General features: G+C 48.1%; 1 protein-coding gene across 3 annotated transcripts; it reads left to right on the top strand.

Annotated features, from left to right (window-relative positions):
- Positions 1 to 1461: 1461 nt before the first annotated feature.
- LOC122367770 (pancreatic triacylglycerol lipase-like) lies at positions 1462 to 23455 on the top strand. 3 transcript variants are annotated; one of them, XM_043341171.1, is made up of 12 exons: positions 1462 to 1581; positions 14712 to 14859; positions 15382 to 15536; positions 16070 to 16183; positions 17741 to 17887; positions 18085 to 18322; positions 18664 to 18786; positions 19238 to 19337; positions 19712 to 19920; positions 21550 to 21682; positions 22280 to 22471; positions 22814 to 23455. In XM_043341171.1, exons 2-12 carry the CDS (start codon positions 14727 to 14729, stop codon positions 23118 to 23120), a joined length of 1851 nt encoding a protein of 616 aa, XP_043197106.1. In that variant the 5' UTR covers positions 1462 to 1581; positions 14712 to 14726; the 3' UTR covers positions 23121 to 23455. The 3 variants fall into 3 exon arrangements, with proteins under 3 accessions (XP_043197106.1, XP_043197105.1, XP_043197107.1); XM_043341170.1 differs by lacking the exon at positions 1462 to 1581 and adding an exon at positions 4779 to 5365; XM_043341172.1 differs by lacking the exon at positions 1462 to 1581 and adding an exon at positions 4822 to 4843.
- The last annotated feature ends 266 nt before the right edge of the window (positions 23456 to 23721 follow it).

Raw genomic sequence — 23721 nt, forward strand, 5'->3', positions numbered from 1 at the left:
CCTAACATTTTTGACTTCAGGCCAATTTTCGAGGTCAGAGGTCAAGGTCAAAGGCAAAAACCCGGCACATGTGTAGTGATCTCAAAGTAAGCGTTCTAGAGGACGGCAGGATGCATAAAACCGGCAAAATTGGGTGTCAACGAAAGAAGAGAATCTGAGGATTCCGAAAATGTAATGAAGGATTAGAGGAAAATATGCCAGATTCGTGATCAGCGGGCACAAATCCATCATAAACGACATTTCATGTGTCAATTAAGGGTCATTCGAGGTCACATGAGGTGAACATAAAGCTTGACCTTTTCCAAACAAAATATGTATCATTCGACGCGGCTTGACAAGGCGAATGCGATGGTACCACTGCCTTAGCTCTAGGGTCATTTTTGTCGAAGTTATTTGCGAAAAACTAAAACCACATTTCGAGGTCATTGACCTGACCTCTGACCTCAGGCCACCAATTTTTTTTATTCTTCACTAGGTCAAACTCTATACAACCGTGCTCGTAATTTGTCTTGATCTCTAAAACTCTATTTTAGCAGCCATTTGAAGTTCGCGTCTGTGACGCCAAAGTTTGCCGTGCAGGGGTCTATAAAAAAAATCGACCCTGTGACGTCATCAAGGGGACTAGGTCCAAATTTTTTACTTGAGAAATGTCAAATTGATGGGAGAAAAGGTACTAAAAGTTTCGCTTCCCTATCCCTAAGCGTTCGGGAGCTATCGCAAATATTCGCCAGGGGGAAACGCCCCCCCCCCGGCCCCGCGAGGGATAAATTCGGTTCAGTTCAGTTCACTTTATTTAAGTAACAGAAATAAAGCAATTAATATACAATTCATTGATTGTATTTTGCGATTCGACTCGTCTAACGAATCGGATTCGACTCATATCTACTTTTTATTTAGGTAGGTATTGTGTTCTGTTGGAGTAAGTTGAACAGTGACATTTGGTGAATCAAAGCTGTCGGCAACTAATGCTGTTTAGACATTCATTATCAATCTACCTATGTATTGTGTAATGTGTATGTAGGACACTTCAATCTTGTCAGTTGTCACTTTTGGGAGTCATCTCCCGTCAGAACAACTGATAAGTCGGTTGTCACCTACCCGTTACAAATATAATCCACAGAAGCATGCCGCGCTTGAGTAGCACGCTACACTAACGACAGTGAACACTGGAGCCGGATGATTGAGCACAAGCTATACTATACTCGCTGGCCGCACAGCGTAGCGGGCTTGCCTCAGCAACACTACCGCACGATTTTCGCGCAATGTGTTACCAAACATCACGCTGACGTGGCTCGTGATCGGGTCATAGTCGTGAGGCTGCCGACCCGCCGGGAACAGTCAGTGATCCGCTACAACCGACACTAGAAGGTCGGCCACCCCTGCCGAGTCGCTCATGACGGCGGGTCGGCCACCCCTGGACGCACCGGTGCGGTCACCTGTGTCCTGTCGGCAGCGGCAGTGGAGAGGCGCCAGTGTGCCGTCGGTGCCGGTGAGAAGCGCGTGCTGCCGCGGCCGGCGCCGCTGCCGGACCGCCTGACGGGCCGACCCGACACTCCCGTGGATCATGTCTCAGCTAATGAGGTGAGTGTTCCCGCGATGGCGCTGGGGCGTCGGCCTCGGGAACATTGCTGCTAAAATATGGGTACATTTAACATTAGGACCCACATTTTCCACGACCAATTATTTACCCACACATTTAGGAGCCATCAGAATGCATTAGTGTTGTTGTCTGTCTGGAGATGCGCTGGAATCTAACCAAATTGACCACGAAAATGGCAAACCAGGTCAACGGCCTCCCTGCAAAACATCTGCTCACTTAATCCCATAAAGTTCGTATCTAGAGTAGGACATTTCTTCTGTTGCCAGCACAAAACGTTACCCATCATGCGATCTGGGTCTTGGAAGTGTCTCTTCTGCCGTTAGAAGAGCGCGCGGCGTTCTCTCCCTCCTCCCCAGCTATCCCCTGAATGTGTGATCGTGGTGATATGGGACAGGGTTGTGTCACTCGTCAGGTCAAGGTCATCAAGATTCTTGGATTGTACCATTGTGCATTATGTGTAGTGTCACCCTCTTGAAACAAGCGAAAACTTTTCAGGCACGAGATTGTTTCTAAATAAGTCTTGTCAGTGATTTTTGAACGAATCTCATTACGTGTGGGAATATTACCAGAAAAGTTGTGCGCCAATGAAACGATGCAGCGCAGCATAAGAGACATGGGATACGCTGCACATAGTCAGCGGTCTGAGAATGATCATTAAGGATAATTATATTAACATGCGTAGAATAATGCAGCTTTCACTCTAATATAATTACATGATTCGGAGATTTCCGTGAAGAAACCGTGCCGTTCCGTTCGGACACGAATGGGTGACGCCGTGGGTAGGTGACGAGCCGCTCAGTCGGACGCCGCGGGTCGGTGACGAGCAGCTCAGTCGGACGCCGAACCCCAGAGCAGGAATGTGTGTTTTCGGGTTTCACCTCAGTCAGAAATTGATGGCGTGCTCAGTGCTCTGACTGATTGATGTGGGAATAGTCAATGGCCTTGCTTTATCTTTCGAAGGCGTTTTTTAGTGAAGCCCTTTACAACAGCTATGTCAATCCTCTTTTATTGAAGCGATACTTACAGTGACCTCTCGTATGAAAATCAATTCCACTGCTTCTCATTGTTCCTATTTAATACTTTATTACGATCTACTCATTTGGCAGCATAACTCATATAAAAATACAGATTATCCCCCATGCAAATGCCTAGAGGATTTACGTTTATTAACCCGCGCCCTGCTGGGGGGTGTTTGAACACCCCGCTGTGGTTTTTCGCGAATATCTCAAAAACGGCATACATCAATTCTACACATGTGAAAATTTCAGACCAAGGTCATTTAAGGTCAGGTCACCAGGTCACTTGAAGTGAACTCACCTCATACAAAGTTTCAATATCTGCCATAGCAACACGATTGACCGATCGCTTTGAAAGTTTCAGCGATTGCTAAGAGCAATACATGTACAAAATGTATATCTCAGAATTTTGATATCGATGAACTAAGGTTAGGTCAATTTTGCGACCTCCCCATTATAAGTCAATGGGAGAAAATTGAAATGCGCCTCTCTTGGACGAAAGACATTATAAACACTCCCAAACAAAAAAGTGCAAAGAATGAGCATAAGGTTATTTATGCATACTTTTTACATATAAAACTGTTCTATTTTGATCAAAGAGGAATCAAAAGTCGTATTCAAGGCTGAAGATCAAATGCTCTCAACAGCAGTCCCAATTATCTGGCAGCCCGAATCGCGTTCGCGTTGCGCCGTGATTTGGCCGCAATGACGCCGATTTGGAATGACCTGGCTCGGTTGCCCAACTCAGCGACGGTGACCGTATTAGAGGCATGGTATTTCGATATAGCGACCCAAAGCGGTGCGTGACATGCTTGAAGCCAGGTCTTTTTATGGCGCAACGGCCGTACCAGTGAGAGGTGCGCTCCATCTGTCCCGCTCCCACCGATACCGTCCCTCCTCTCTACCATTTTCTGCCGTTTTCTACCGTCATCGCACACCTGACAGAACACTCTGACGCAATTGAAAAATGATCGAAATGGTGTCATTTTAAGCGCTGTGTCATCTTTCTTCTGGCGACACGTTCTTTCAATTTGTACCAATAAAGTGGTCAGTAAACTGCATCCAGTAGCCTTTTAGTGCTCCGCTGGACCAGAGCGCATAGCGGTGCTAGAAGAGCCTCATGAGCACAGCCAACAGCGCTGGGATTTCTGCAGTGCTCCCCCATACCGGAGTTGGAATAGTTGCCGATCCACACCCGGAGCGGCGCCGTGCGGCTGTTGCACGGTGCCACCTGGATTTCCAGTCGGCAGACTCAGTCGGTCAGGCCGCCCGGCAGACCAGAGAGACTGCCAGTCACCCTGAGCTGGTGCTCTTCACCAGCAGCCGGCCGCGATCCAGGCCAGGCGCCCGTGAATCCAGCATAACGGATTGGGTGCCTGGCTCGGGAGGGGTTAGGGGAGTTTAGGATGCTGGAGACTGATGAACAGGGAACACCAGTTATGTTTACGGACAGTGCAACAAGAGTAGGGACTTTATGTCCTCTGCTATACAAATTCATTAAGAAAGGATTGTTCACCTAAAGCGCCTCTCCCCTATCGATTTGATTCTTCGGTGACTGCCCCCACTTTCAACGCTCGAGGGAAGCACTTATCTGCTTCTTCCTACTCAGTATGCAATATGCATTCGTGTTAGTCGACAAACTCAACGGGTCTGTATGCTTGTTTTGTTTCTAATGAACAGATAAGGATCACACGGGCTGCCTTCATCTTTTTCATCCGTAGTTAACCGTCCAACCGTAGACCCGCAATCCGTAGGACTGTTGTGTGGATGTTTTACCTCGCTTTTCGCTCGATTGTCACGTTTTTTTTTTTTGTACATTTACGAGATAACAACAAACCTCGAGCAACTGAGAAAATTCTGTCGAGTTTCTATTATCGCTTGAAATCAAAAGAACTATAATTAAATAGCAGTTTCATGCCAGTTTTTTTAGGCGATTATAATCGCAAACGTCTTTTTTGTACGACTTGCCTCGGGGTACGAAGGAATCACCCCATCTTTCTTTCATTTGGTATTCCATTTCATATGCAGATTTCACGTGGAATTAGCATCTGACTGTTTTGGTTTCGGCCGGTTATTTCCTGAGAAGCCAGGGATTTCCTATCCCAGCTTCCCTGCAGATGTCAAACACTGCTGTCGGATGTCAGACGGCATGTGAGAGAGCCGCAGTGATCTGCCGCGCTCAGGCAGGGTTAGTGGGCCGGCGGCTGTCCTCTGTCCCCAGTGCAGTGTAAGTCCTGTATAGACGGCGGTCTGTGGTTTGTCCGACACGGGCTATGCTCGGAAAATCTGGCGCACGTCGGACATTTCGCTGGCTGTCTTTCCTGACCTGTCCTCGTGAGTCATGAACTGTTGCCGACTATCACCTTTCCAATCTGCTGGCCTCTCCGTCCGACTTGCTTTTCCGTCAAATCACAATCAGCTATTTCCACCCTCTCTGTGGCTCTCTGTCTGATCTTCTGTCCCGTCCGCGCTCATGTCCTGTCCTGTCCTGTCCTGTTCGCCCTTCCCGGGTACACCAGTCTGAGCGCGTGCACCCATACCTCGGGCCTGCACCATCACACCACCAGCGGCACCAATGGCCTGCGGAGGGCACCAATGGCCTGCGAACGCCAGTGTAAACAGTCGGGACACGGCAGGGTCGAGCGCGCGCTGGTGTCGCCGGCGGCAGAGCGCTCTCTGTGTCTGCCGCGCAGCCGTCGACCGGAGAGCATCGGACAGAGGACCCACCAACGGCGGGCCCCACATGAGGGTAAGGCGGGGATACCGTATTTAAAACATCGAACTTTAGCAGTTTGCAAGATAATAGGCAGACTATAGGCCTCTGTTGGTTTGTGACTGTAATCGACTCCTTTAGAACCAAAGCTTCGCTGCCCAACTTTCATGATTCATTCACAATGGACGACACAGAACGGAAAAGGAATTAAAGTTGTGCTGATAAAAATGGAAATATTTTTGTTCTATAAGATAAAACTTTCGCTCACTTCAAACTGTTGTCACGAGAAATGTCATTTCCCTATGACAAAATATGAAACATCTTTGAATAACCTTGGAACAGCGAATCCAGGCGCATCATCGTTCGTCCTACTGTGCTACGGGCCACGAGCGCTGACGCTCCATCCTACACTGCCCTTTTGGGGGCTTTCTGCAGCACATTGTAATACAGAGGTACTACGTGACTCACAAATAAAATGTAGTATAGCATTCAAGTTAGTATGTCCAGCCTGCGCCGTTGTTTTGATGAATATCTAAAGAGTCGGACAAAGGTGCAATATCGAGGCCAATGTCAATGTCAGTTCACTGATCGCATGATCAAATAACGCATGTGAAATTAATAGCATGGAAATTGTGCATTAAATGCTACTTAGATGTTTTATTCATTAGGTTCTGGTAATGAGAGGGTTTTGTTTATCACCTATTAATGATTTAATGAAACCCTTCCAGAATAAGGTCAATGATTGTTTTGTTTAAATTTGCAGACCTAAACGTTTATTCAGCGTTAGCGTCAACTTCTTTCAACTTTATTTCAACTTTAGGCAATGCCAATATGCCAAGGCTGCATTTATCCTAGTTCCTACTCGACCTTGTAAGGCCAAAAGGTAAGCGTGAGGTTAATAACTATAAATGGTTTAGCACGTATAATGAAACAATGTATCTGAATAGTGACGGTGTTCCCGCTCTCCACCACACCGTCCGTCCCCAGCCGTACGCCGCTCCGTCCGTCCGTCCCCAGCCAGCCGACTGCCTTGGAAGGTCGTCTGCCGGCGGCGGAGCGAACTGGCACAGCGGGACAGCGGCCATGACCGGTCCGAAACCCGACCTCCTTCTTCCCTCTCTCCTGCCTTCCTCTCCTCTCCTCTCCCCTCCACACGGACCCAAAGAAAGGACTTGGACCATACAAGGTCCGGAGCGGATGCCATAAAATGGTCCCGGGGAACATTTGGCTTCGGCCAAAGAAAACTGTAGATAGTCAGCGGGGTCAATTTTTCGTAAAATATGGTGCAGTTTCGAAGGACGTTGGCTGTTATTTTCATGGTGAGCTGTCGTCCTCCTGATTTATAAACTGGTTCGAGCCTCCTGGGACGGCGGCCGTTTCGCCTGTCGGTGCCAGTAACTGGAGCGGCGCCCGGTGAAAGTGCCGTCAGCCGGTGTCTTCGACTGATGGCGGCCTGTAGGTCTGTTCGGCCGCGCGTGTGTACGGCTGCGTGCGTGAGCAGCGATCCGCTCACGCAGGGAGACGGAGCCGGCCGGCACGTGCCGGCCCGGCCGGTAACGGCGGCGGGCCGGCGAGACGGAGATCCAGTTCCCATGTGCCGCTGCCGCTACCCGCCGCCGGCTGCCGCGGTTCACTGGCCCGGTGAAACTGGCAGACAGACCCGGCGCACGGTGGGCAGGCTGACCATCATAGACGGAAAAAAATTCCGGGAATGTCAATTAACTGACCGAAACGAAGGCCTGAATGACCTGGATCTCGAAGATCCTGAGCAGAAGCTTGCTCAAAGTCATTGTGAAGGTTATGAGTTCTTTGAGGTCACATAAAGAGTGTCATCTGAGGGCATTTGCAAGCTTCTCATCAAGCGATGTAAATACTAACGATAGCATTTTAAAGAATTTTCTGTAAAGGCCATAATCAGCGGGCCTCTTGACGGCTCAGTCGCACACCAATGCCCAAAACTACTCGGGAAGGACCCGGCCGCCACGCACATCCGAAGCGCAAGTTGACAAACATCGAGTTAACATCCAAAAGTGTCGCAGAAAGTAAGTGCGCAAATCGTTCATTACGGAACGAGCAAAGCGGGCGTAGTCTTTACCATATAACGGAAAAATCTCAGTATGAGCGGCCCGGCCCGGCCTGTAACGCTTTTGCGAGGCTTATATCTCAGCAACCACTTAATCGATTTACATGCGGTAATTTTTGTAGGGTAGCTTCATTCCTTCTACCAAGTATTGGACTACTCCCGATGCATGTGGGTGACGCCTTATGCACGTGCCACGTGCAAAACGAAGAGGTGTCAGTTTTGTAACAATTACAACATGCCGGTAACTACTGGGCCAATTGCGCTGAACGTTGGCATGTAGGTAGGCACCCACTAGGCATTGCATATCCATATGCCACAGTTGGGGTGCTGCTGCACGTGTGCACGTGCAGGGGTCGATTCCATATCTCGAGAACGGCTGAACCGATTGCGCTGAAATTTGGTACATGGTTAGGGACCGGTTAGTAGTGTGCCGTGCAAAAGTCAGTTAGGACCCATTTTGCACGTGCGCACGTGCAGGGTGCCACTTCCAGGTCTCGAGAACGGCTAGGCCGATTGCGCTCATATTTGGCAACTTTGCTAGAGACCGGTTAGAAAGGTGCCGTGCACAAGTCAGTTGTAGGTACCCCCTCACAATTTCGCACGTGCAAGGCTCACCCTCTCGCTCGCTCCGTTTGTCGCCCTATAAGGCGTTATACTGGTAGTTCATGGTAATTATCAAGCAACTCAAATGACAAATATCATTGCGTGGGTGAAAACAGAAGATTTAGGTCTCCCTTGGGTACCTCACACAGAAGGATTCCAAGCACGCTGAATCACGCCTGTTTACGACGAACGTTAGCATTAGTTTTATCAACAACCAGCTCCCAGTCTGCCAATTCGCGATAAACCGACCACCAGCGAGGCCACCGGAACGTTCTGATCAGACAGTCCCCGGTAACAGGGCAGGCCTCTCGACCTCAGAGAGAGGTCACCACGAGGAACCGGGCCGGGCGGCGCCATTCAGCGGGTATATCACGCCACAGAGCCGAGAGGGCGTTACACCACCCGCCAATAACGACAAGGTCAAATCAATCGCCACTGGAGGGCGACGTAAACAGATCCACAGCAGCTGGAGGCAGTGTGGTATGTGTGCCGTGCAACGTCAGTGCTGAGGAATCTCTGCGACGCAGGTGGTGTGTGAATAAAGCCCTTGTTATTTGTTAATTATTTGTAGGTAGGTAGGGGGAGAACGGGGTTAATTGTAACATTTTTTGCATTTTATCATCTGGTGCAAACACGTTTGCAGTTATAAAACTTTTTCTTTTATTTTCAGAAACTATGATGTTTTGTCTTTAAAATGCTGTTAAACATTTCCGAAATAACTTATTTTTTGGGTCAAATTGTTGTCCGAAAAAGTCAATTCATCTGTTACAATTCACCCCAGATACGGGGTCAAAAGTAACACCACCCGGGGACAATTGTAACATGCTAATTTACAGGCTACAGCAACACAATTTTTCCCAAAACTTTGATTTAACAAAAGTATTGAACACTTGTTCATCTTCCCACACTTGTTAGAGACGGTTCTTCTCAGGAAAAAAGGCTTAAAAACCTCGCACTTATACAGGGGTTGGATGGACCTCCTCTCCCTCGGTTTTTCGCAAATAAGGCTGGAGACTTCCAGTTTGCGGTTAACTCGCGTTTATTTTGGTGGCTAACTTCCTTACACGCGTGTAGCTGCCCACCAACTTTTACCCGGGGACCTCCATCCGCGGTTAACTGGTGGGTAGCTACACGCGTGTAAGTATTTAAATGCCGACTTACACGCCAGTTTAACCCGCGCCCCGTTGGGCTCTGCCGAGCAACGCGCCCGGTTGGGGGGGGGCCATTTTGGCCCCCCCCCCTAAGATCTCGAGAACCACGCAACATAGCGACAAGCGGTAAACGGCGTTGGATAGCCCCAACGGGGAACTACCTTGTGACCCAATTTTATTGACCTAGGTCAAACCGATGACGTCACAGGTCAGGTCAAAGGTCCAATTTTCACCGTTTACAGGCACTTCAAGAAATGCGTTGTAAAATCGAGTAAAATGCATTTCATTGAAAATCATCGATGGGGAAATGTTCTTCAAACACATATTTTGCTATTTGAGGTCACTGATACCAGGTCAGGTCACAGAGGTCAGGTCACGGGGGGGTCACAATATGAAAGTGTCGTGTGATACATGTTTTATGGTCCATTTTACATGAAAAATGCGATTATATGGGTCAGGCAGCCTTTGGGGCCAGCTTAGATCACGTTTTGGTCAAGGTCAGGTCAAGGTCAGGTCAAGGTCAGGTCAAATTAGGTCAAATTTCAAAGTTAATATTTTTGCATAAAATGGGTATCGAATCGATGCAGCTCGTCACGGGGAGTTCAATGGTGGTCTTTGTTTTGCCGTAAGTGGTCTAGAATTGCTAAAAATTGAGTTCAAAAATTTGACGTCATCATTTTTGAACAGTTTTTTCGCTATAACTTGGCCAAAAAACGAGATATCATTCTGAAATTTGGTATGTATATAGAAGAGCGCTGGCACTATCACATATATTCCGGTTTTTTCGAAATTCGGAAAATTTTTGGATTTTTTCAAAGTTTTTCTAAAAAAATCAATTTTTTGAATTTTTTTTGGTCAAAAACCAAAAATTTTGAAAATCCGAGATAGCAGTTTTGCAGCGCCGCTTTTTGTCTACTAGACCATATAAAGAACTTTGAAATTGCTTGATAACTGTAGATTTGGTGAGCGTTTCAAGATTGCATGTTTTTTGCCCATTTTTGCTCGAACATGACCTCAGTTTGACCTCAATAACTCCTGACCTAAGGTGACCTAAGACTTGAAATTTGGTGTGAAGGTGTCAAATTGATGCCCGGGAAGGTACTGAAAATTTGGCGGCGCTGCGCGCCGCCGTTTTCTTGCTATTCAGGAAAAACCACAGGGGGGGCCAAAATGCCCCCCCCCCCCAACGGGGCGAGGGTTAAAGGGCTTCCCGATCAGCTGATCGGGATGCGGCGATCAGCTGGTCCAATGAACAAGTGCGTAATTCCGTTATTTATGGGACCGGTGGCCCCCAATCAGCGTTTTTACACATGCAATGAGTACAGCCGTAACAATGGGATGTGGTGATGCATTAACCTAACCAGAACAGCGTTTGAAGCCGTGCCAATCAGCATCAATAATGCTAATCGCCTTGTGTTATTTCACTCTGTATGGCCGACCGCCAGTCTACTGCATGATCTTGCAATAGCCGTATCTCATATTACTCGTCTGCCCTCGTCGGTTCGTCTCCGTCACCCCCCGTCCTCACCCCCGCCCCGTCACTTCACCGGTGAGGCGTCGTCGGTGTCCAATTAAATGCCACACAAAGAACAATTATCACCGAGTGATCAGTTTAATATGTGCGTGTCGCGGGGGTGGCTGACGTTCCAACTGCGCAGGATCCGGTCCACCACCAGTGCCCATTTGCTGCCGTTTAAACCGCTAATGGTTCTTTTTGGCCGTCCTTTTCATATCTCTCCAGAGCTGTGTCAGCTGTTTCTAGTCCCATTTTTCTTCTGACCTTGCATTACAGGCCGTAACAATGTTCTTCCAAGACCGTTTTCGTTCTTCATTACTCCTTCCATCGTGTCGCTTATTTTCGATGACTTTTACTTCAGTTTTCATGACATCGGCTAACAAATGCATGTCATTACTACTGAAATTTCTGCTCCTCTTCTTCCTGTCCATGGTTGTTGACCGGACACTCGTATTGCTTCCACTGAGCTGGTCCTCGCCCCACTGACACGTAACGCGAAGGGCGACGACAGGGGCCCGACACTAGCCGGCTGGCTCGACGATCACATTATTTCGGATGCGATACGAATCCCATCTGACTATCCCGAAGATTACGAAATAGCAGCTGGTGGCAAGGAGATAGGCGCGATGGAAATAGACTAATCCCTCCGTATTTGAAAATTTGAGTCCTACATCCTCAATTCTGTCAACTCAAATATTGCTCTGATTACTCATGTATGACTTGTTGAAAACATCTGGATACTTGCAGTGATGAAATACGTAATTTGTAACCCCTCAACAAGCACAGAGGCCAGTTTAACCAACAGAAAAATAGCCACCTGGCGGAATTTTTTGCCTAAAGACCGTTTCACATACGGAGTGTAAACGCGATAAGCACGTAAGCGGATAGGGCTTTACCGCTCTCGATCCGTATGTGAATCAGCCTTTAGGCGAAAAATTCCGCCAGGCGGCTATTGCCTATTTTTCTGTTGGTAAAACTGGCCTCAGTACTATGAAAAGGTGACCTCAAATTCGTCTAATCTTAGCAGCCGAACGGCTAGGCCTAACTGGCTGAAAAAGCCAGAACTAGATTATTGCACTATTGTCTATCACTTGCACATAAAATTTGCACAGAAATAAACTTTTGAAACCCCCTAAGGACCAAAAAAAGCACCACCGAAAAGATACCCGCGAACTTAATACATGGGGTGGCTCGCGTGTAAGTTCGTTCGCTAACTTAGCAAACAAACTATTTACCCGCAGATGGAAGTCTCCGGGCAAAGTTACCCGCCGACTTAAACGCGAGATAAACGCCAACTTACCCGCAAACCACTTACACGCGACTTACCCGCGTGTGGAAGTCTCCAGCCTAAATCGCGTAAAAAGCTGCCGATTGCGACAAAACTTACAGCTCTCTTAATTCTAGCAATGTTTCATCTCCCTTGAAAATTTGACGACTTTGACATAATGGCCACTGACCTATAGCCTGTTATATTTGACCCCTGCAAAAATGTTACAATTGTCCCCGTCGCGCCTTGACATATTTTAGACGAAACTGGCGCATAAAGATGTTGCATGTACAGCATTTAATGCTTTCAATTTATGGACAACAAGCCTGGCAACGCTTACACAAAGTCTGAAGTCGATATCTTTTCAATGGCGGAAATGAGCTAATCAAATATAACGGTATAAAAATTTATAAAATGCACTCAAAAACACATTACTGTGCACAGCCATCGACATACCCGGCACTTTCGCTTCAAACTCCGTTGGGAAAGGCAGTATAGAATTACGCATTTTCGGTCTTAACATTAGCGCATTCTATTGGTAAGTTTATGAATTATTAACACTGTTACAATTGCCCCGTGTTACATTTGACCCCGCTCTCCCCTATTTATAACAAATTGTGGTTAAATCATTACGTCTTCTATCGTTGTCAAGCTAATAAAATGTTTACCGAAGATCTCTGCTGATCGGCTTTTTTACTGGTATCTTTGACTTTTTTACTGATATCGTCAACATAAAGCTAGCCACAGTAACAAAAAAAAAGTAGGCAAAATACGTTTTATTAGTTTGGTTAATTCATTTTTGACGGGTGGATTTGAATCAGCCAAAATAGTCCCAAACAAAGTTTCTTGCTAATGCCTACCGCATAACCAGGGAATTTCCAGCGCCCATAACTGTGCGATAAACTTAACCCGCGCGGGCTGGGGGGGGGGGTAAATTTTACCCCCCCCCCCTCGCGAATTTTTGCAGGCGCCAAACTTTCAGTACCTTTTCTTACATCAATTTGACACGTTCCCCGAAAATTTTAGCGAAATCCGTCGGAAATTTTTTTGAGAAATTGACGTTTTAGTGACGTCATGTTCGCCATTTTCGCCTCAAAAACGGCAAAATTTCAAACGCCGCTAACATCTTCATTTTTAAAGGAATCAAGACGTAACAAAAAAGGTTATACATCTTTTTACTTTGTCTATCAAATGGCTATCTCGGTTTTTGAAAATGTTGGATTTTGGCCCAAATTTTTTTTCTTCAAAAAACTGACTTTTTTGGGAAAATAGTTATAAAATCCAAAATTTTGAGTGTATCGAAAAAACCGGAATATATGTCAGAGAAGTGGTCTATGTGCACCTACATACCAATTTTTAGAAGAATCAGTTCAGAAATGTGGGAGTTATTCAAACTTTTATGACGTCACGACACACAAAAAATTTGAAAAAATGATTTTTTTTGGAAGTTCTAGACCTCGTACGGAAACAAAAATAGCACCATTCGATTCGCCGTGAAAAACTGCATCAGATACACACCTTGTTAGGCCTTACCAACCAACTTCAAAATTTGACCTCACTTGACCTGACCTTGACCTGACCTCGACCTGAAATTCATCCAGAGGTGGTCCATATCACTTATTGAGTGTGCCTATTGAATTTTATGAGTAAAATGACCCATAAAACATGTGTCGCACGTGCCCTTTTCTATATTTTGTTTTTGGTGACCTGACCTGACCTGACCTTGACCTTGACCTCTGAATGATATTGCAGGCAACGAATATTGTCTTGGTAGCCTAAGAACACGTTTTGGGCAATCAGTCTCAGTCCATGACTCCATTCTTCGGCAACTACGGTGCAAGGCCGATACTGTAGAAACTTGCAATTTTTACCCTTGACCTGACCTTGACCTTGACCTCAAACTTTAAATTAAGTACATGTTTTTAGTTGTTCGTGATGAGATCTTTCGATTGGCGTTCGAATTTTCCAAATCGGACCATTAGTTCGGGAGATAACAGGGGGGGGGGGGGTAAAATTTACCCCCCCCCCCCCCCAGCCCCGCGCGTTCGGCTGGAGACCCCAGCCCCGCGCGGGTTAAATGCTGAACGGTTAGCGTGTTCCCATAAGTTGGACAATGGACAGTTGCAACTGTCCATTGTCCGCATACTGAGGCGGTCACGGTATGTGATTTCGCCTCGGTATGTGATTTCGCCAGCCATTGATGTGACTACTGCCCATGATAACATGACGTCTCGCCTTAGGGAGCAAATATAGCGAGCCTTGAGGCAGTTCGAGCTGGGCTATGACACCTTACGATTAAAGTGAATCGTTATAGCGTACAAAATTATCTTATACAGTTATGTTATATCGCTGCTCAATGCTCATCTGATTCTGATCTCATGCATGTCAATGGTAGCATAACATTGAAAAAGGGAAGGAATTCGCACGAATGCAGTTTGATCAAAGTATTGCCGTTGAAGACCGCCGCATCTGCAGTCAATCTGACTTGTACGTACACTGTAGGGATTGCCACAAAAAAGCGTGCTCTGCAAGAAGCGCCATAAGAAAGGTGTGCAGTGCACAAGGGTGCACCATACCACTACATGCCATGTGGCCTTCATGAAGCGAATAATATGATGATGTGTTTGTGTGACTGTGACTGTGTGTATTTTTCAGGCGGTGCTGTCACCATTGCATTGGTGACTGTCGCCAGCATTGCAATGGTGGCGGCAGGCATTTCGAGTCTGCTGCTGGTGTAACTCTGTGTGACTGTGTGTTTGCAGGCGGTGCTGGCACCAATGGTGGCGGCAGGCATTTCCAGTCTGCTGCTGGTGTACGGCATCACCCTATTCACAATCACCCTGAGCAGAGGGCAGCTGTTCCTGAGGGCGGTGCCGCGCAGCATTCAGCTCGGCGACAACGAGACGACAGGTTAGTGCCGGGGAGACCAGGAGTCAGTGGGGAGGGGTAGAGGTCAGTGGAGGGTGCGCAGGTCGGTGGTGAGAGACATTAGGGTAGTGCCGGGGCACCAAAAGGACATAGGTCAGTGGCGGGACATCACAGAAGTCAATGGGGGGGGGGGGGGGGCATCAGTTGTAATTGAACTGCAGGTCGATGACTACCACACCATGGATAATGGATGGTCATAAAATCATAGATCACGGATATTGAGACCACAATCAGGTCAGTTACAGAAAAAAACACTGCCAGTGATGAGGCTAAAAGCCGATGCTGGAACCTCCGGTCGGCGACATCGATACCGCAGATCGGCGACTTCGAAAGTCGAGAGCACAAATTGATAGCAGCGCGAGCGGAACCACAGACCACACTCCACAGCACAGGCTGGGGAGCACGGGCACGACGCTTCCACTCGCCAGTTATGCATCAAGCTCCGAATGTCCCACAGAGTCTCCTGAAAGTAAAGGGTAATATGACTGCATGTATCTATTCCAGCCCTGATCAAGCAATGCTACGGCGTGTACGGCTGTTTCGCCATCACAAATGAATGGATCTCACTGTCGCGACCCATCAGTGTGCTACCCCAGTCTCCGAAGACGCTCAACGTCAAATTCTGTCTGTTCACGCCCGAGAACCCGACAGAATGTCAGGTGAGTTACTGCATCTCCTCACTGTAACTCCGTGTGAGGTACAGAGTGGTGAAACAAATAAGGCGTGAACGTTTCATATACGGAGATATATTTAAACTCCGTGCGCAGCTCTTGTTTCATTTGCTTGGTGCTTCGATATGTTGTGTTTCGAAAGATTCAATGATCTCTCTCTCTCTCTCTCTCTCTCTCTCTCTCTCTCCTCTCTCTCTCTCTCTCTCTCTCTCTCTCTCTCTCTCTCTCTCTCTCTCTCTCTCTCTCTCTCTCTCTCTCTCTCTCTCTCTCTCTCTCTCTCTCTCTCTCTCTCTCTCTCTCTCTCCATCTCTCTCTCCCTCTCTCTCTCTCTCTCTCTCTCTCTCTCTCTCTCTCTCTCTCTCTCTCTCTCTCTTCAATCAATCGATCAACCAATCAATATCGACATATGACACCGCATTCCAACAAATGATATCATACAGCACGGCAATACGTCACCGTATCATGCATCACCCTAGCAATTGAAATAGGATGAAATGCTTACAGCTGCAATCATGTTTCAGCGGATGTACGACCATGACATCGAATCCATTCAGTCGTCGTCATTCATGGCTGACGCGCCTGTCAAGTTCATAGTGCACGGCTACTTGGACTCGGGAGAAAAGCGCTGGATCAAGGTAAGATCATGCACTTAATTTAACCGATAAATGTATGGATAGTAGCTGGAAGGCGTACTGCTTAAATACATCAGTAGGTATGCATATTTGTATGCCATCATCGGTTCGACGACGTGCATCAGACGCCAACGATTTACACACTCTGATGAAGCAGACTGTGTCAGTCAATCAGTCGGTCAGTTAGTTAGTCACTCAGTCTGGTGCAGTCAGTGCATGGCATTATAAGCCCAATTATTAGTCCTATCATTATCATTAGTCCAATACCAGTCATAAGCCAACACCTGCTTCACGACATTGCATCAAATAATTCAATAAACATATGTATTAGCCCCAAAGTGTCTATTAACTCATAAAAATTGGCACGTGACCGTGATAGGGGTCGAGCACCGGCGAGCCCCGGTCAGGCGAGCCAAACGATCGCCAGTGTGTATACCCGGGCACCAGTGTTGACCGGCGGTATACAGCAACAGAGCGATTTAACGAGTGAATAACGTCCATTGTGACAGAGCGACAAGACTCGAGTAGCGCGACACACTTACCTGGTCTTGCCTGGTCTAGGGCGTCTGAGGAGAGTGTAGACGAGACGTTTTCCACCGATTATGGCGCGCAACCGGAACAGAAAAATGCCCGGGGAAGTCAGCAAACCGCCAGTGATGAGTCTTGCCATGGTGCCACAAATGTATGGTCAGACGCTCGCAAGGATGGAAGGAGAAACGCATCGCTTCACAAGGAAGCTCTAGATCACCACAACACCCAACTGCACTGAGCCGGCCGTTTCAATCCCGCCCACCGCGAACCTGGCCCCGGTCGTTCGCGCCGGACTGGCCGAGCCAACCAGCTAGCTGCGCGGGCCTGACCGCGCCCGAGGGCTTGGAGCGAGGCATGCGAGCACACGGTCTTCCATCCAATAGCTGGTGAACCCAGACGCCGCCTCAGGTGTCCGGAACGAAATTCGAGAAAATAGAAGACAAATTGATCGGACCCGGAAATTAAGCTACAGGTCGCCCGCGACAGTAAAAAAAAAAAATTGAGAGGCCAAACCTAGATGGAAATCAGTTTATACTTGAAGCATTAAAATCTCACTTAAATTGATTCCCAGAAGCTTTTTACGCTTCACAAATCACAGTTCTCACCAACTTCGTGGTTGAGTGAGCGAAGAAAATGGAAAGGAATAGTTTTCATATCAATAACTCATCAGAAGCAGCTTGATTTAAACGTCCTACGCGGTCTAGGTTTCAATTAACTGAGCTACATACTTCGATATATCCGGTCACACGGTGCTATAGAAACATAGCGCATTTATTGGATCACTGCACGGGCGCAACTCTCGTCAATATGCCGGGCAAAGTTCGACATCTCCTGCCGGATGATATGAAGAGCCATGCTGAATGATGCCTAGCTGCTTAGCTAGCTTAGCTGGGACGATATCCTTGACGCTGACGCTGACCCCGTTGCTACCACCGATAGAGAATAATGAACCAGCCCCTTATCCGTTCACCCGACCCTGACCCAGTACCATGACCTTGCCCTGACGGTGACCCCGTCTGCCGCCGACAGAGAATGGTGGCGGCGCTGCTGGACCACCAGCCGATGAACGTGCTGGTTGTAGACTGGGTGGGCGGCTCCGGACCGCCCTACACACAGGCCGTGGCCAACATCCGACTAGTCGGAGCCATCGTCGGACGATTCATACAGATATTACACGTGAGTATTATGATTTTGACGTACCGAGGTGAATTAAAAGTGATGGTGAGCACCGAACTTTGAGCGAATTAGACGGTGCATTTAGAATTGACAAAGATGTGTCTATTGTCTTTTGATGATCATGTCATTAATAATGTTTTAAAACCGCAGTATACTGCATCTAATTTTAAAGTGGTCGATCATATCTGTGACCTCAGAAGCTGCACGGCACGCCGTCCAATCAGATGCACGTCATCGGCCACAGTCTGGGGGCCCACCTGGCCGGATACGTTGGCGACTTCCTCCACAAGACCAGCATGAGGCTGGGGCGGATCACGGGCCTGGACCCTGCCGAGCCGCACTTTGAGAACACGGACCCTGTGGTACGACTGAACCCGACCGACGCCGACTTCGTGGACGTCATACACACCGATAGTGGGCCGCTCTTTTCCGGAGGTAGGGGGCTATGTGTGAATAAAATGTGTGTACGTTTTTTTTATCATTTACCGATTCTCGACATTCGCACATCTACTCATGGATTGTGTAAATATAATGGATGTTCACGCTCGTAGGATTGCTACTAAACGGATCAATTCTGAAACGAATAGACGGTAACCGTCACGTTTTACTAAAATCAGTTTCGGCAAAAAGCTTCAACTACTCATGTAAATTAAACATATAAAAACGTCCTAAAGCGGGCTAATATGAAGTTTTAAATGCGTTACAGAGCTCCTTGAGGGATGTGTTCGTGCATATTATGTTGATGAGAAGAACATCGACATTCCGTTTTGCGACAGGACTGGGGCTGCACCAGCCCATTGGTCACATGGACTTCTTCCCAAACGGTGGAAAGAAGCAGCCGGGTTGTGGAACCAGCGTCCTAGACGCCATCAAAAAGGAAGAGGGAAGCCTCATATACGGTGAGATGAAGCTTCACATCTTTTGTTGATATTATCATTACCCGCGCTTATTTCTGTTTGCACATACATGCACTACGCTTATTTTGTCTTTTTTCTTTTATCTTGAATGAATTTTTTTTTTATTTATTCCTCGTCCTCCACACGGGATATGTTTTCCCATTTATGGGAGGGCTCCTGCTCCTCCTCAGGGCTACGGTGCAAGGCGGGAGCCCACCCCACCCCCCAGTGACACAGTTGGGGACGCCAGTCCGGAAGCCGGGCGGCACCGGGGATCGAACCCGGGTCCTCCCGACCACAGAACCGACGCCTTACCAACTGCGCCACTGGAGCCGCACAGTTGAATGTAATTCAACTGTAACCTGGAAGGTTCAACGTTCTCGTAGAGTCATTTACGTACGTTTTTGTCATAAATAAGTTGTCATTAATTCGTTATTTTGCGCACCGTTGGCAGGTTTGAGACGGTTCATCGGCTGTAACCACCTCCGAGCGTACGAGTTTTTCACCGAGTCCATCAACAGCGACTGTCCGTTCCTGGCCATCGAGTGTAACAGGTGGGTGCCGGTGGAGTGCCCTGCAGTCATTTGAGTGTCGTAGGCAATTGTCAGTGGTGACAGTAGATGCTTACATATTTGGTACCTGCCATGGTTATGAGGAAAAAGTGACTAGAATATCATTGAGTGCTCCGTTCATTACCCTTTTCTCCGGAACCTGTACTCGTAAAGTCGATGCAAAATAGAGGTCCATTTACGACATGTGTAGCCAAACGCTTGGAAGTGTGTGATTTAGCTCTTTTTAGCACGTTTGCTCTACTCGTATGTCCACTATAAACTGTAATTTATGATTTAGTACCCTGCTGCTGTCGCTGCACGCTACTGCAGCTGAGCCGTCCAAATAATATCCCATCTGTCTCATCCAATCTCGACAGTTACGAGCAGTTTGCTGCGGGCGAGTGCGGCCTGTGCTCTCCAAAACTCAGCAACTGCCACCGACTGGGGTACCACGCAGACGCCAATCTGACCTCAGTGGACCGCGCCCGCATGCGGCTGCTGAACCGCGAGAGGGTCGACCTGCTGGGCCGACCGCTGGGCGCGCGCACCTTCTACCTGCTGACCGGAAACGACGTGCCCTTCTGCCGTGAGTAGACGGTTGGCTGAAGGAGAGGCATTATGAGGGGGCAATTTAGAGAACTTTCATAATGCCCCTCCGAAGTCCGCTTGGCTTACTACTGCAATGACTCAACTCCAACCGTCAGTGCCCGTAGCGCACTTGCCTGAGTTGCCTGCTGTTGTAAGTGCCTTGTGTTGCACTCGCCCCATGCAGGCCTTATCTTTCCAGTGACCCTGTTTGCATTCAAGCCTTGAGATCAGGGATGCGGAGCCGTGGAAATTTCAGACGGCTCCGGCTCCGGCTCCGGCTCCGGAGAAAAAAATCGGCTCCGGCTCCGGCTCCGGCTCCGGGTGAAATGTTATGGCGGCTCCGGCTCCGGCTCCGGCTCCGAGTAAAATGGTCCGGCTCCGGCGGCTCCGGCTCCGGCGGCTCCGGCTCCGACTCAGTACATCCCCTACGCAATCAATTAAATACGGGTGGAAGAAAAATTGGATTGGTTATACGCGTTACTCTTTGCCATGACCGGCTCACCGCGTCCCCGCGCAAACGCACCTCGGAGAGAACTGGCAGAACAAAGGGCTAGGAAGCGATGGCATTGGAAACGCAGTCGCCGCGAATCGGAGTTCAGTGAACCATCGTAAGCTGACACCCGTCTCGGCTGCATTGGGGGGTGAGGGGTGGGGGGTGTGTGGGATGAGACGGTGCTGGGTAGAGGTGGCAAAATGTGGACCCGAGGACCCGGTCCAAAGAACCAGTCTGGACCCATATGGGTCCAGACCGGTTCCTGGAAATTTTATGACGGGTCCAACCGGGTCCTACCATAAACTATACTACATCTTGCACAATGCACACTACACATTATTGCAAAATATGAAGTGAATTAAGTGAATGTTTCTTTGCACACAGTAGCTCACGAATATTCCCAGTGGGAAATAGGCTGTTTTATATGATCCAACTGATGATACCTACAAGTAGTTTGCATGGGGAACGGGTCCAACTGGTTCCGATTCCAACTAAGACCGGGTCCGACTGGTTCCAGAAATGTCCAGTCGGGTCTGGTTCGAGTCTGGTTCCCAAAATTTTCATCTTTTGCCACCTCTAGTGCTGGGAGTCGCAGTCCACTGCACTGGTTTGAAAACAATGGCCGTCACCTGATGACTGGTCCTCATGTTCTGGGGATGCAGTAGACGTGGGGGGGGGAGAGCAAACAGGAAGTTGTTTGCGTACTGTGGGATACTGGGGATATTCGGATTTTTTCATTCATTTGATGGCCCATGACGTAAGTACCATATGTTTTGCCTTGTACTGTCAAACCGAACTAGGTCAATTATTTTTTTTCCTCTTCAAAAAATAAAAAGGAGCCGGAGTCGCCCCCTTTTTTGGCGGCTCCGGCTCCGGCTCCGGCTCCGGGCTATATTGTTTCACGGCTCCGGCTCCGGCTCCGGCTCCGGGCAAAATATGCCGGCTCCGGCGGCTCCGGCTCCGACTCCGGCTCCGGCTCCGCATCCCTGCTTGAGATGTTAGCCGTTATGATCAGACAAGTGAATTATTTGTTCCAATCCCACGGTACCAAATTAGTGCTGTGTTTAATACTTGGAAAACTGATATTGGTGAGCTCGGCTAGACACCTCTGTGACCTCTGTCCCGTCACTGCAGGGCGCCACTACCGGGTGACGGTGTTCCTGTCCGATGTGGCGGCCGCCGTCCGTCACGGAGGAGACATGGGCGCCTTCAAACTGCGCTTCCACAGCGCCAGCAACGTCACCGACTGGCACCGGCTTGGGGATAGGTGAGGGAAATAAAATATGTACACCGGTTTGGGGATAAGAGGGGGAAATAAAATACACCGGCTCCAGGGCCCAATCTTACCAATGCCGTAAATAGGATTTGGCAGCACTGGCCGGAGTTTACGGCATTGATAACTAATATATCCTTTTTATTTACATCCAGCTTATCTTGTCCAATGATTTTAATAGCGTGAATGATTATGAATGTTGCCTGAACGAATGAATAAGTGAATGTGGAATAGTTGTGAATGTTCCCAAATGCCGTGAATGCGCATTCACGGCATTTGGTAAGATTAGGCCCAGGACACATGAGGCCCGAGAGGCAATACTAAATACACAGACAGACAGACAGAACCCTCGAGGCTTGGTGAAGAGCGTAACGACAAATATGCTCTGCAAAAAAGGTACCGTAATAGATATATTATCGTTGTAGAGTTGGCGTCTACTGAATTTCATTTGTTTCCATTCTCTGCAGAGCTCGTATCACTTTCGAAAAATGAAGATCTAATATGCCTCCCTTATCCCTAACAAATGTCGCTAAGTAATTCCTAGAAACTGACCACTGCCCTACCCTCCGTTTTCTGTTTGCCGTGTTGCAGTGACCAGTATTTCGAGCCGGGTCAGAAGTACGTGCACGTGAGTGCCGTGTCGCTGACGGGCCCGCCGCTGGCCATTGACCTCGAGTGGTCTCACTCGTCGTTCCTACTGAACCCGCTGACTTGGAGGCTGCTCTCGCGGCCCATGATACACGTCAACCGAGTGGTGGCCGTGCACATGGAGACCCGGGAACGGTGAGTTGGACGGGATCGGGGAAGGAAAAGGTGAATCGGGCCGGATGGTGACGGGATTCGGTAGATGACGACCGACAGGAAACGGCTCTTTTAGAATAGGTGTACGACAAGAAAATACTAAGTCGTAGTTTATCTTTGAAATGTTACCTAAATGACACATGAAATCACTTGTCAGACAGATGAATAATTGCTTTTTTAGTAACCTATCACCTGCTTAAATGTAGTTACTACTCTATTCCTTTTCACATAGAGCCACTCTATGTATAAGTATCTCTAATACCCTGACCTTTCGTATGTCTGTTGTCCCCAATCTTACACCAGATATCGGTATTTGTCCCGCAGGTTCGTGTTCTGCGGCGAGGACCTGCCTTTGACCTCTGGCCGCTCAGCCCGGCTCCGGTTCAACCCCCGCTGTCGGCCGCAGCGGCCCGCCGGCATCGGATCACTGTACGCCACCCTGGCTAACATCGACATCGTCGGCGGCGTCGGCAGCAGCGTCATGGGCCTCGTCGACTCAGACTCTAACGTCATCCCCACGCGGCGGAGGAGAAGGAGGAGAAGGAGAAGGCGGGGGAGGCACCGAAACAGAGACGGGAAACTGCGGAACAAGTCCCGCCCCAGGAACCGGAGAGTCTGGAATGGGTTGTAAGGAAACCACTGCCGGGGCGAACTGGTGCTCAGAGTGGGGTTACACTGGTCAAAGCCATCAGTCGATATTACCGTGGTGAGTGGCATGTGAGGCCATGCTAGATCACGCAAAGTGCTCGCCAAAAACTCTGGAAGAGGTGAAAAGTGCAATATGTGTTTGGTGCGTGTTTGCGCTCCACGTTAGGGTTGTGTGTCTGGCTACATGTGTGTATGTGTGTTATCGATGGTCGTATCTGCGTGTGTTGTGAAAAACGACTTCGACATAATTAAGTTGTAAATAAGGACGAGGCGGCAAAAGTGACATAATTACAATGTCAAATAAAAGGTTGAAATATGGACGATTTCTTTTCATGTAAGTAAAAACGAAACTTGCGAAAAAGCTGGCAACAATGCCCGTGCTATTTTATTCTTAGGCAGATTTTGTGGTAGTAAGCAAGTTTACATTCGTTTAACGTATTTTATTTTCGATGAACTAATTTTTCACTCTATCCTACGCAGTTTCGGAAATATATCATGAAATAAGCGTAAGAAAAGAATAAATCAACAATAAGTATAGCTTTCAAAACACAGACTTGAATCCATAAATCCTTGTTAGGTATCAC

The sequence above is a fragment of the Amphibalanus amphitrite genome, unplaced genomic scaffold, assembly GCF_019059575.1.
Source record: "Amphibalanus amphitrite isolate SeventyFive unplaced genomic scaffold, NRLGWU_Aamphi_draft 000895F_arrow, whole genome shotgun sequence".
Taxonomy (NCBI): Eukaryota; Metazoa; Arthropoda; class Thecostraca; order Balanomorpha; family Balanidae; genus Amphibalanus; species Amphibalanus amphitrite.

Coding starts and splice junctions, on each gene's coding strand:
- LOC122367770 (XM_043341170.1), top strand. CDS start 5,192: ATGGCCTGCGGAGGGCACCAATGGCCTGCGAACGCCAGTGTAAACAGT. Junction 15,537..16,069: donor AGAACCCGACAGAATGTCAG/GTGAGTTACTGC, acceptor ATCATGTTTCAG/CGGATGTACGACCATGACAT. Junction 22,472..22,813: donor CACATGGAGACCCGGGAACG/GTGAGTTGGACG, acceptor TTTGTCCCGCAG/GTTCGTGTTCTGCGGCGAGG.